The sequence below is a fragment of the Lepus europaeus genome, chromosome 4, assembly GCF_033115175.1.
Source record: "Lepus europaeus isolate LE1 chromosome 4, mLepTim1.pri, whole genome shotgun sequence".
In the NCBI taxonomy this organism is placed as follows: Eukaryota; Metazoa; Chordata; class Mammalia; order Lagomorpha; family Leporidae; genus Lepus; species Lepus europaeus.
This window is the reverse complement of record NC_084830.1, coordinates 22,044,572-22,058,223: the sequence shown is the minus strand read 5'-3', so window position 1 is coordinate 22,058,223 and position 13,652 is coordinate 22,044,572. Positions and strand designations below refer to the sequence as shown.

General features: G+C 43.1%; 1 protein-coding gene across 1 annotated transcript in view; it reads right to left on the bottom strand.

Annotated features, from left to right (window-relative positions):
• The window catches only part of SNTB1 (syntrophin beta 1), a 309,618-nt gene that overhangs the window by 108,976 nt on the left and 186,990 nt on the right, over positions 1–13,652 (bottom strand). Inside the window, exon 3 of the mRNA XM_062188048.1 lies at positions 7,589–7,796. Within this exon, the coding sequence (XP_062044032.1) occupies positions 7,589–7,796 (208 nt within the window). The remainder of the gene's footprint in view (positions 1–7,588; positions 7,797–13,652) is intronic.

Below are 13,652 nucleotides of genomic sequence, written 5' to 3'. Positions count from 1 at the left end.
GCTAATTGCAGATCTCTTGCTTCTGTACACATCAGCTTTGCTTGCTAACGCTTGGGGGTAAGAATGTTGCCAAACTAAAAACAAGGAACTGGGCCTGAGAACAAGGAACTGGGCCTGATCCCAGGCAGGTTTCACAGACGCCCTTCCCAGATGTTCCACCGAGATTAACGGGCAGAACATTCCTCGGGTATTCCGAGAAAATAGCCCCCTTACTCCCGCCCGGGGCAGCCACTCCCCATCTAAAAGGACCCAATGAGTACCCATGGTAACCTTTAAACTAGCCAATCAAGCCAAACCCTGTGAAATATGTTAATCCTGTGGTTTTTGCCTTTAAAAGATGCTTGTAACTGCTGCTCGGGGCTTCTCTTCGCCTCTGGTGACAGGGAGCCCATTTGCGCAAACCCTTAATAAAAATCCTCTTGCTTTTGCATCTACCGGTCTGGAGTTTGGGTCTTTGGGCAACCACCCGAGCGCATTGGATTCCCAAACTTGGGGTCCTTCATGCTAATATAAGAATGGTACAGTATTAAAGATTTGCATTTCATTGTAACTTTTTGCTAAAAACTATTTATATTTTCCCACAAGATTCAGTGTCAAATATTTCTTCAAAATAATTGTAGCTTGGCTCTCCCTCTCCATCTCTTGACCTCTGTCTCACTTATGCTCTCCTTATCCCTCTTTCCTTCTTTGCCCCTTCCCTCCAGTCTGTAGGGTTTTCTCCAATAAACTCTTTCCCTTATTCTGGTGTTTGGTGTGTTTTGTGGTGGCCTTACACTGGTGCTGTGACTCGGATCTAGGCTCCCCCAGTGGCTTTGCTCTCCCTTTGGGGATCTCTGAGCTGCTCTGGGGTCCTGGATTCCTGCCAGTCACAAAACACACCCATGGAACTCCCTCCATGCCACAAAACACTCCGTGATCTTCATCCACATGCCAGCCTTCCAAATTCTGAGGTAAGACACGGAACAGAAATTCTCATGGTGACTTCTACTACGAGTTGTGGTTCTACTCTTGTCTGCTCATTTGAAAGTCCTAGGACTAGGCACCAACCACAACTCCCAAAGGCTTTTAGTCTCTATGGACACTGTATCTGGGCAACAGTGGGTGTGGGTGATGACTCAACTTCCTGTTTCCCTTCTACAGGCTGCCCTGGGCTCAGTGGGCGCTTGGGTGACGACCCTGCCCTCTGCTCCCATATCCTCTCATTAGTCAGACGGCTGGGATTTCAAGGACACTTGCTATCCACTGATCTGACTCTATTAAGTCGCAATGGGAACATTCTCTTCTTGCATTCTGTCTGATTCTCCTCTTGGTAGCCTCCTAAGTAATATGGTCCCTCTCAAACTGGCTCCAGCCCACAAACACTGATGACCTTAACAGTCAATCAAACTGGCCCCTCCATGGTATGTTTGACCCTGATAGCATTCAAGATCTATCACTTCTGTGAGCATTCTGGAAAATGGAAGGAGATCCCATATGTTCACGCATATTCCTGTCTTCAGTCTAAACGTTCTATGTGTACTTCCTGATTTCCAGCCCAGGTCCTATTGGCCTCCAAAGTTTCCACTAGAGGTCAAGGGCCTGAGTCAAAACCTCTGCCTTCTACATTTGTGGCCCCAACTCTTCACTATCTCGGTTCACTGTACCTCCCCCTCTCACCCAAGAATTCCGACTTTATCTTAGAACCAGGTCTGGTCCAAAGTCTATTCTCCCAGTCTTATCAATGATCCTCTGGCAAGTTTGGGAATGGCTGTCTCCATGCTTTCACTCTCCAGCCCTCGTCCTCCAACTGGTATTTTGCCCCCCTCTCTTGTTCCAGTTTTATCATAAGAATAGCAAGAGAATGGTAATCCCATCCTGAGCTCCCTGCTTACAGAGAAACAAATTAGGTACCCCACCCTTCTGATGGTTCTTTTGTTTTATCATGAGCAAGCCAGACAGGAAAATCAGGTCTTTTGACCTCTACTTCTTGTCCTTGGTGCATCCACCCACCATCACCTTTGGGAACTGTCTGGCAGCAGCCTGAACCTTTTTCAGAGGCAATCCCAAGAGGCTGACTATGACGTCATGGGCCTAAGGTGTTTTTAGTGTTAAAAAAAACATTGTAACTAGAAGTTGCTATTGTCAGTAAGCGATCTGGGATTTGCTCCCTTATTTCTCAATTCTAAGCCCAACTTTTCCCCTCATTTCTCTATTCTCTTTGAGGTAGGAAACTAATTCTATTCTGAAGGACTCTCCAAGATGCAAAATTTGATCTTTATATCTTATAAAAGGGATGGCTAACATTTTCTGTAATAGCATAGCCAAAATGAAAGCTTAAATTATAATTTCACAGCTAGACTTAATTCACCATGGGCACAGTAAACAGGCAAAGCCTCCTTCTCAGACCAAAGGGAGAGAAAGTTTTAAAGTGAGAACATAGTTTTCCTTATGGGCATTGTCTACCTCAGAAAAACCATTACCAGAAAATGCCTGTGATTATAGACTTCTAGTTTAGGCCACCAAAGCTTAGAAATGGGATTTGAGCACCCTACCCCCCTGGCTTGTATCCCCTGGTCTACTTTAACAAAACCAGGAGGAAAAGCTAGCAGGCATCAGAAGCAATGTAAAGATAGGTGGCAGGCCAATTAAAGGCTGCTCTATACAGTGATCTGCCATCAAGGAGACCCAACAGGCCTGTCCACTGCATTGGTTTTCCACGTGAAAAGCCTGGACTTCAGCAGAAGTAAGCTTATGCCAGCCAAGAGTTAGATCACTGGAAATGGAACTGCCCTGGAGTTGAAGGAGTCCCAGGTCAGAACCACAGATCTTGTTGGCTCTAAGCTAAAAACCCTTTACTCAGCCTGACTTTCAAAGTAACCACCTCTGTGGAGGGGATGGCCAAGTAGGGTCAGCAACATTGCAGGCAGAACTGTAAATTTCCTGTTACAGATGCCAGCTGCCTTTACCTGGCCATTTCTCCTCTCAGGCCAGCTAGGTAATGGAAGTCATCAGGATGCTTTCCCAAGGAAGTTCACACCTCCCTTAGGATGTACCCCATGTGAAGAGAGAGATAAGTCTGGGCCTCCTAACTGACAAGGCCTTAAAGCCCATAAATTATCAAGTCCTTCTGTCAGTTTCTATTTGCCTCTCAATCGGAAAACTTAGTCATGGTTTAGACAGCAGCTCTCTTAGGCTCTCCCATAATGACTCTGTCTTTTGTTCTAGACCCTATCTAGCCCATCTGGGGCCTCATTCCTTTTTTTTTTTTTTAAACTTTTATTTAATGAATATTAATTTCTAAAGTACAGCTTATGGATTACAATGGCTTCCCCACTCATAAGATCATTGGTTGCTATTCGCACCCTGTCTTTTATACTACAGTGTCTGTTTAAGTATTTACAGGAGGTGATAATGGAACGAACCAAGGCCTTCAGCAACCAGGTGGTCAACCAAATGTTGCTACAGGGATATACTCAACTCCCCACCCAGGAGACAGCGGCTTGAGACATCGCCCCATGTCAGCAGGAAGTAGCTCTAGAGACAGATCATCATCCCTCTACTCCTGGAGTTTTGGGACTAATGTAATCCTATACAACTCCTGCTTTATAAAAAACAAAATGGGGGAATGTTAGTAAAATGGTGTAGTCTTATCTACGGCACAATCTATACTCTGACACCATCCTAGGCTTTAGCCCTGCTGCCATTGCTGGAAGCCAGGTAGCCACATGGCCCAACCATCAGCTCCACCCCCCATCATAATGGGATTCATTGCTCCTACTTCCCTGCCCGCCCCTCCAGCAAAGTTTTAAAAGGACTTGTTCTTGAACACTTGGCTCACTCACTCTCTTTCTCTCCATCTCCTGACCTCTTTCTCTCTCACTTATGCTCTCCTTCTCCCTCTTTTCTTCCTTCTTTGCCCTTCCCTCCTGTCTGTTGCGTTTTCCCCAATAAGCTCTTTCTCTTAAAAAAAAGTAATAATTGTAGCTTGGCTTTGTTCTCTTGCACTTGACAAATAGTAAATTTTGCAGAAGTTTTGAAGAAGGAAATAAAATACATTCTTGCCTCTAACAATTGTCCATGATAAGTTGCTAATGCCTTTTTGAATACACAAAATATATTTAAGATATTCATAATTACTTTAATTATAAGATTATAAAAACAAGAGAACTTTTTATACATCCATATTGCTGCTAACATGGGAATGCCTAGTAATCTGGGTTGAGAAAAGTCATAAAATAATTTATAAGTGACAAAATGTAGACCTTTGGAAAAAATTCCAATATCACTTAAAATGACACAAAATCTTGTCAGTTATTCAAATAGCAATGTCTTTATACATAATTTGCATTTGAAGAGATGTGAAAAATACCTTCAACAGTTGAGATCACCTCAGCTGGTCATCAGGTGCAGGGATGTGTGTCCTGGGAAGTCTCCTTCGGCCTCTGCAACTGTAGTCTCTGCCCTTTCTTATGCTATATCCCCTTAATCATTTGCATTAATGTGGCTTCCCTCCACTCAGCTTCAGGTAATGAAAGACACCAGCCAGAAATCACTGGGCAGGGCTTGTGGGGCTGTGTTTCTCAAAGACCACAGCTCACAGTAGTGGGTGGGCTTTTTTGCTGCTGCAAGCTTTGGTGGTTTCAGGGAACAATTCTTTCCCTTTTCCCTCTCAGGTGCAGGGATGGGAGTGGCCTCTCACTGCAGTTAGCCTTGGAGTGCTTCTACATCTGTTACTGGTTTCCCTTACCTTGGCCACTTCTCATTAACTATCCATGTATTTTTATTTATTTATTTATTTATTTTTTGACAGGCAGAGTGGACAGTGAGAGAGAGACTGAGAGAAAGGTCTTCTTTTTGCCGTTGGTTCACCCTCCAATGGCCGCCGTGGTAGGCGCGCTGCGACCGGCGCACCGCGCTGATCCAATGGCAGGAGCCAGGTGCTTCTCCTGGTCTCCCATGGGGTGCAGGGCCCAAGGACTTGGGCCATCCTCCACTGCACTCCCTGGCCACAGCAAAGAGCTGGCCTGGAAGAGGGGCAACCGGAACAGAATCGGTGCCCCGACCGGGACTAGAACCCGGTGTGCTGGTGCCACAAGGCGGAGGATTAGCCTAGTGAGCCGCGGCGCCAGCCTAACTATCCATGTATTAAATCCCCTTTATGGGGTCAGTGTTGTAGCACAGCAGCTTCAGCCACCACTTGCAACACTGGCATCCCATATTGCAGAGCTGATTTAAGTCCCAGCTGAACTGCTTTCAATCCAACTCTTTGCTAATGCACCTGGGAAAGCAGAAGATGGCTCAAGTACTTCAGCCCATGTCACTCATGTGGAAGACCCAGATGGAGTTCCTGGTTCCTGACTTTAGCTGGGCTGAGCCCTGGCCATTGTGGTTGTTTGGGCAGTAAACCAGTGGATGGAAGATCACTCTCTGTCTCTTCCCCTTTCTGTCATTTTTTCAAATAAAATATATCTAAAAAAATCCTCTCCAAGTATTTCTATTGAGCATTCCATCCATCTTCTGCCAGGAAGTGAAGTGTATGGTCCATCTCCAAGAACACTGAGGACCTTAACCAAGTGAGGACACTCCTCACCACAAGCAACTCCTCACCTTGCCTGTTTGTAGCCAATATCTGTTGGTTTTGCATCTCCAGTATCTATTCACTCTTTTCCTCACACAACACCTCAATTGTCCTGTAGAGATCCATCCTCACTCATCTCTCATGACTCGACTGAGGCTGATCCCAGCTGCAAATAGGACTGAACAACTGATCCCAGTCAGTCCAATTAAACTTAATCTCAGACCTCTTTTGGAACATTTGAAACAAAGAGGACTCTATTCTCAGAGACAACCAGGTTCAAGGAAAAACACGTGTCTGGGACCATTAGGTAAAGTAGAGAGGGCTTGCCTGGAAATGAACTGACAAAATGGACAGGGCAATAAAGGGATGAAGAGGCAGGCCCATTATACTCCCACCAAGCCTGAAGCTTATCCTCGAACACTGCAGTAACAAGGAACCCTACAAGCATTTTTTGCTCCAGCTGCGTTGAGTGGTCTGTCATTTGCAACTGAAATGTCTCAAATAGGGCTTGGAGAGAATAAAAGGGGAGATACTGCTACTTCTAAAGATTATATCAATCAACCAGACTTATGGTGTTTTTTATCAAGATGCCTAACACATGAGAGAATTCATGAAAGGGGCCTATGGTTTGATTCTCTCTCTCTCTTTTTTTAAGATTTTATTTATTTATTTGAGAGGTAGAGTTACTGACAGTGAGAGGGAGACAGAAAGGTCTTGCTTCTGTCGGTTCACTCTCCAGATGGTTGCAACGGCCAGAGCTGGGCCGATCTGAAGCCAGGTTCCAGAAGCTTCTTCAGGGTCTCCCACGTGGGTGTAGGGGCCCAAGCACTGCTGCTTTCCCAGGCCATAGCAGAGAGCTGGATTGGAAGAGGGGCAGCCGGGACTAGAACTAGCACCCATAGGGGATGCTGGTGCCGCAGGTGGAGGATTAACCTACTCTGCCATGTCGCCGGCCCTTATGATTTGATTCTTGTGACATTCTAGCTCCCACCACCTGCAGTGTCCCTTTAGTGTTTTAAAATCTGTGAAAAATGGGGCAGTACTAAACCAAACCCATTTTGTGTTGAACTTTGCGGCTGAGACTCTTGCGTGAACTGGTGCAAACGAAGAACAATGGTGGAAAACAGCTGAATGCCATGTCAGTATTATTTTCAAGTGCTGTTACATTGGGCCTACTTAGATGACAGGGCTCCTTGGCAGGAAAACTGTTATTGCAATGATCGTTATTCCTACTTAGTACCAGATAGAATGGGAGTCACTGGGAGGTCAAACTGTCTCAAAAGCCCAATGTTTCTGCACACTCAAGGTCGGGTTCAAGGGAAAGCAATCAGGTGCCAGGACAATGGCAAAGGCTCAATCATTTAAAATGAAGAGAAGGGAAAAGTCCCCCAAGAATTGGCCACAAAGTGAGTTTTATGATCTTAACCATATCATGGAACATTGAGAAAGAAATCAGAATGACAGTGTTAATGGGACATGGTCTTTTCCACAGCAGCTGTCCTTCCTGAGACAGAAGCTAAATCTTATGTATTTTTACTCCCCCTTGCCTAGTGCTGAACCTCAGAAAAGTGGGTGCTCATTAGTGATGACATTCAGAACCTGCTGGGCTAAGAGTACAAAAAATTTTAAGATTATAGGCAGAGAGTCAGCACATAGTAGTTCTTCAAGGAACTCCTGTTAACATCATTGTTGTTGTTATTAAATGTAGAACTCAATCATCATTAAAATATCTGGGTTATTAATGAGCAGTCTAATGCAAACCCACACAAACACTTTTTACCAACAATTTCAACTCTGCCTGTTGTGAGTTTATTTTCCCTGCCCTTCACACACAGGCATGAAACTCAAAGTATTCATCAATTCACTCATTCATCCCCTCACACTGAGCACCCACCTGCAAATTGCCACATACAATTGTATGCAGGGGACATCATATAGAGACACACAGACCGTTGAAATGGATGAGAGCACTTCAGTGCTGGTGGAAACCGAGAGGAAGATGACGACTATAGAGAATGATGTTTTCCTTACCTTTTCTGCAAGCCAGCCAAGATGTCTGATCTCTCGGCTCCCAGCAATGCCTGCTTTCCCCAGTTGCTCTCTGACCTCTGCCATCACTCGGCTCTGCAGGTCACTAACATTGGAATGGATAGCACTGAACCAAGCCTGGGCAGTGGCTGTGTCCTTGCTCCTTAGGATCACTGTGTGCTTAGTATCTGGAGAGTGGATTTCAAGCTGCCTAAAAAAACAAAGATAGAAGACTTAGAAGTTTCTCTCGTAGACCTTGCTCTGTCATGACCTAGGTCACAAAAATGGACTAATTATTTTCTTTTTGTATGTCAGCTTCTCAGTTTTCTTCAATGGTTCCACCATTCATTCATTCACTTACCCATTAACATTTATTGAGTGTCCAGACATTGAACTACATTCTGAAACACAGCTGTGCAACCAGGAAATCACCCTGAATTAAGGATGTCTGGTTTTCTTGTTATTCAGTTGATTGGATTATTAGGATCATATCAAGACTCCTACACTATGAGCTGATACTAATTTGCTTTGTTCCTTAATCCACGGAGGATTTGGATAACATACTCACATCCTTGCTGGCAGGCAGTAGACTGAAATATCTAACTGTGTTTCAGCCTACTGCTCAGTGTTAATCAATTGAGACTATTTTAGAATCAAAGATGACTAAATTTTCCATTCTTCAGGAACCTTGTCCATGGTACATTTAACTACCACTTAACCCCTGGACTTCTACAGTAAAGGACTGAATTGGCCTAGAAAAGGGTAACACAGGGAGGGAGACACACTAACAGTATTGTATTTCAAGTCGAACACTGAAGTCATGCCAGAATTCAAATTGCATCACTGGAGACACAGAAAACCCATAATTCCTTCCATAACTTTGATAAAAGGAAGAAATGCTTCATGGACATTTTCTTTTAAATTTTTCTGAAGTAACTATAGGTTAATATGCAGTTGCACAAAAAGTACAAAGAAGACTGGTATACCCTTCACCTAGTCCTCCCCAAAGGTTATATTTTACAGACTACAGTACAATAGCAAAATGAGAAAGTTGAAAATCTGCTTTCCTAGGTGCATTAGCAGGGAGCTGGATGAGAAGTGGAGCAGCCAGGAGTCAAGCCCGCTCCCCCCCCCCCCCATCTCCTTCCCTCTCTGTAACTCTGCCTTCCAAATGAATAAACCTTTAAAAAATGCCGAATTCTTCTATCATCACAAAGTACTCCTTTCATCTGCCTCTTTATACTCATGCTTCTCCCCTCTTCCCAACACCATCCCAAACTCCTGGGCAACCACGAACCTATTTTCCATCTCTACAATCTTTATATAGATGTTTTTCATTACAAGAAGAAAAATATTTATTCATTTATATCTACATGTAAATAAATATAATTTATTCATACATACTTGCTATAGAAAGATAAAGGTTGGGAGATTCCAAACTGAAAATAATTTTTTAAAGATTTTTTTATTTATTTGAGAGGTAGAGTCACAGAAAGAGGGAGAGAGAGAGAAAGGTCTTCCATCCACTGGTTTACTCCCCAGGTGGTTGCAAAATCCAGAGCTGAGCTGATCTGAAAGCAGGAGCTTCCTCATTGTCTTCTCCCATGTGGGGTGCAGAGGCCCAAGCACTTGGGCCATCTTCCACTGCTTTCCCAGGTCACAAGCAGAGAGCTGGATCAGAGAAGCAGCAGCCAGGACACAAACCAGTGCCCATATGGGATGCTAGCGCTGCAGGCAGAGGCCTAGCCTACTATGCCACAGTGCCAGCCCCTAAATTTATTTATTAATTTCCTTTTATCCCTTAACAATTGTACTACCATTCATTGAGAATGTACTTTGTGTCATGCAAAGTTTTAAATCCTTTAATATTATATATGAAATTCTTAAAGCCCTATGACTGGTATTATTAACCCCACTTTAAAAAAAAAAATGAGTGTTGAGGGAGGGAGAGAGAATGATGGTATGTACATCAGGCCACACAGCTGGTGTTATGGAAATGCAAACACACATTAGCTCAAAGACCTGTGAACTTCACTACTGTGTTACAGTGTCCCTCCCTCAGATTGGCCACATCTGATAGGAAGGCAACACTGGCTCCTGCAGGGTCTGAGGTCCACTATATGTCATAAACAAATATGCTCAATAATGTCATACTTTGCTTCTGATTTCAAAATAACCAATCTGCAAGTCAGAATTCTCAATGCAACCTGGCCTCATTAACATCTGAAACCAACCTGGAGAGTCAACCTTTCTACCCACAAACTGAAATAGTAGAAAAGGTCTGATTTGGAAAGTGGAATGTCTTTGAAGGTGTTTTAGAAATATTTAACATTCTTCTTAAGCAATTTACAAAATAACTCTCCTCATTCCGCCTCTCCAGGTCTTATGTGATGAAACGGGAAGCTGTAGGTGTCCTCACCCAAAGAAAAAAAGTTTCATGAGTGAGTATTCTTCCCCTTCCAAAGTTCTTCCCCTTCATTAAAATTGCAAGAGGAACTAAACTAGGATACTCAGAAAGCATTAAGGAGAGCTCAGCTTGCTTTTTAAATTATTCTATCAAGATATATTATTCTGGGAATTTAAAACTTGCAGGTATTTCATTTACAATAATTCCTTTTGAAGACGCAGACTTGTTTTTCAAGAAAAGACAGCTTGTGAAGCAGCCACTCCCCAGGTATCACACACACATAAAGGATGCCAGGAAAACACAAAGAATATTCTTGTTGTTGAATTGCCAGCCTGCCCTTCAGAGAAAGCAGACCTGCACACAGAGGTGCTAGCTAGTGATGTGGAGGCCCAGGTTTTGACAGCATTTATTTTTAAATTTTGAGTAAACATTTAAAGCATAACATAGAGAAGTAAACTGTAGGTATACAGCTTGAAAGCACTTTTGCAAAGGACATTGTTCACATAACCAAGACTCAGTTCAAGGAACAGAATATTACACGCATACCAGAAGTGCCCCCTGTCGTCCCTTTCCAGTTACTATTCTCTATGCTACTTAGAATTTTCATCACTGGTCATTACTATTGTCTCAAAAAAATGGATGAGCTTTTGTTGTTTTCATTATTGTTGCCTGAAAGTAAAAGGGCAGGGGGGTGTTGGACTACTTCTGAGACAAAGTTTAAATACCAGGTCCTATCCTGCGTAGCAGTGGTTCTCAAAGTATAGCCACACCAGCAGCAGTGCCACCTGAAAGCTTACTAAAAAAGCTCATTATGGGTTCCTATCTGAACTCAGTTAGGAATTCCAGGAGTGGGGCCCACCAGTCACCAACTGGGCAAATCCGATGCAATCCAAGTTCAAACAGGGCTGCTCTGTAGGGTGCTAAGAAAAATCACTGAGCCTGGTAGTTTGCCAAGCTTCCAGAGAGGCTGAGGTGGATGTGCTTTATGGTAAATTGATCTCTCCCTAGCCAGTCTTCTAAGAATTAGCCCAGAAGATAGAGGAGAAAAGCCAGTGGCCTTTTATAGCCAATAAAAGCAGCAAGGTTTTCAACTCAATGAGTGTTCAGAAATGCTCAAATAGGTTTTTAGATATCATTCTGTTAAATATAGATGCTTGGACCGCATCCCCCACAAATTAAGAATCTCCAGGGTAGAAGCCTGGTATGCCTGTATGTATGTATGTATGTATGCACATGCTTTAAATGTTGCACAAATCATGTAGACTGAGGACAGCAGAAGACCTCTCTGAGTCCAAGCTCAAGCTCTCTAAAGATCTGTTCCCATCAGTGGCTGTCAACAGAAGGGCAGCACAACAGAGGGCTCTTGGAGAGTATGTAGCATGCTTCTCAGTAACAAGTTCTCCCAACTAGCAGCTTAGTTGTGTAAGGATTGAATTTGGGAGTGCTTAGTGGGGTGGTTCTGTCTAGGAGATCATGTAAGCATGCAGTCAGGATACCAATTGGGTTGTAGACATCTGAAGGGTTGATTGTCACAGAAGATCCATTTCTAAGACAACTTCCTTTCAGGACTGTAGGTTGGCAGTCTCATTTCCTTGCCACTTGGGCCTCTCTAGACATGGAGCCGATTTCCTCCAAAGAAAATGGAAGAACTGCTATATGCTTTTATGACATGGGATCTAAAGTCAGATACCATGATTTTTGGCTTATTCTTTTTGTTAGAATTGAGGCACTAAGTCCAGTGCACACTCAAAAGCAGAATTGAGCCCCAATAGGATACAAGGGAGAATAAAAAAAAGATATACCTATGATTTTTTTTAAGATTTTGTTCATTTATTTGAGAGAGAATTATAGAGAGAGGGAGAGACAGAAAGGTTTTTCATCCACTGGTTCACTTCCCAAATGGCTACGACAGTTGGAGCTGGGTCAGGCAAAGCCAGGAGCCAGGAAGGTCTTCCAGATCTGCCACCTTGGTGCAGAAGCCCAAGCACTTAGGCCATCTTCTACTACTTTCCCAGGCCATAAACAGAGAGCTGGATCAGAAGAGGAAGAGCTGGGACACAAACCAATGCCCATATGGGATGCTGTACTGCAGGCTAAGGCTTAGTCTACTGTGCCACAGTACCAGTCCCCATAAATATATCCTGAAACTACTTCAGAAATGCTTTTTAAAAGACTTTTATTTTTAATTGTTAACATATATTCCACTTGGTTTATAGATACAATGCCAAGAATAGAATGATATTTTCATCCATTTTCCCTCTCTACAGACAGGCTTTGGATAAAGCAAGATTTGGGAAATAGCCTAAGTGTCGGGTGACAGATTTTAGAGTGGTGAACCAGAAGTTTATTACAAGCTTATGGATTTGGGTGAAGGAAGTAGACTATTCTTTCTACAGATTATACAGTGAACTTAAAACAGGAGTCAATGACAAGAGGAGATGAGAAAACACCTGTTATTGACAACATCAGGGAATAGCTTGAAATATTCCAAAATTACAGTGGGTCAAGGGCTGTTGCCTGGTCTTGCAAGGGTATGGCATAGAACATGTCTCAATTATTTGTGCAATAAATAAGAGAAAGAATACAGCAATCAACATATAGCCCACTCCCTTAATCCAACAAAATCCAGAGGAGAAGAAAATGAGGCACAAATATCTTCTTTTTATACCAATGAACTCTTCTACCTAAAGCAAACAATGAGTACCTGGTGTCCTGAAGCCCAAAAACCTCTAGGTGACAACTCAAGATTTTAGAGGAGTTCATGGGGTGATCACACACACATAGACGGGGAACAAGCATTTGGCCTAGCATTTAACATGCTGCTAGTGATGTTTGCATTCCATTTTGGAGTATGAGTTTGATTCTCAGCTCCACTCCTGATTTCAGCTTCTTGCTGTTCTTATGCACCCTGGGAGACAGCAGGTGATGGCTCAAGTAATTGAGTCCCTGCAACCCATGTGGGAAACCAGATGGAGTTCTTGGATCCTGGCTTCTGCCTTGCCAAACCCTGGCTGTCACAGGCATCTGGAGAATGAACCAGCAGATGGGAGACCCATTTCTGTCTCTCCCTGTCTGACTTTCAAATAAAAAAAGGTCATGTGAAATTCGTATTGTGGAAAACTATGCAGTTACATCATTTTTTTGCACCAAAATAAACTTTTAAGTTTTCTACAATTTTTAAAAATTCTTCCTTTGTGTAGAATTATATGTCAGCTACCTAGCACAAACCTAAATGCACATTCTTTGGTCTAATTTGACTTCTCACCTCACTTTACCAAATGTGATGGAATACAACACACATTCCAGTGTATGAAGAGAAAAAAATTCTATTCCTGGGATGATCAAGTCATGGGTCTCTCAGCACCCTGTGTTCCAATGTAAAGCAAGCATGCTATAGATTTGCACTTCAGATTGGCTCCAAGAGTTGTTGGCTGTGACCTCTTAAGCAAACTGCCTCTCTCCTGAGTCTCAATCTCCTTATCCATGAAATGGTTCAATAAACTTGCCTCTCAAGATTCTTGGAAATATTCTGTGAAAATAATATGAGCATGAGATGTTGCAGTGCCAAGCTCATCTTGCTAAATATTTCTAGCTTGCAATGACTAATCTTCCTAGTTTTGTACATAATAAAATTATAGTTGTCCAACTAGGTCTTCAGGG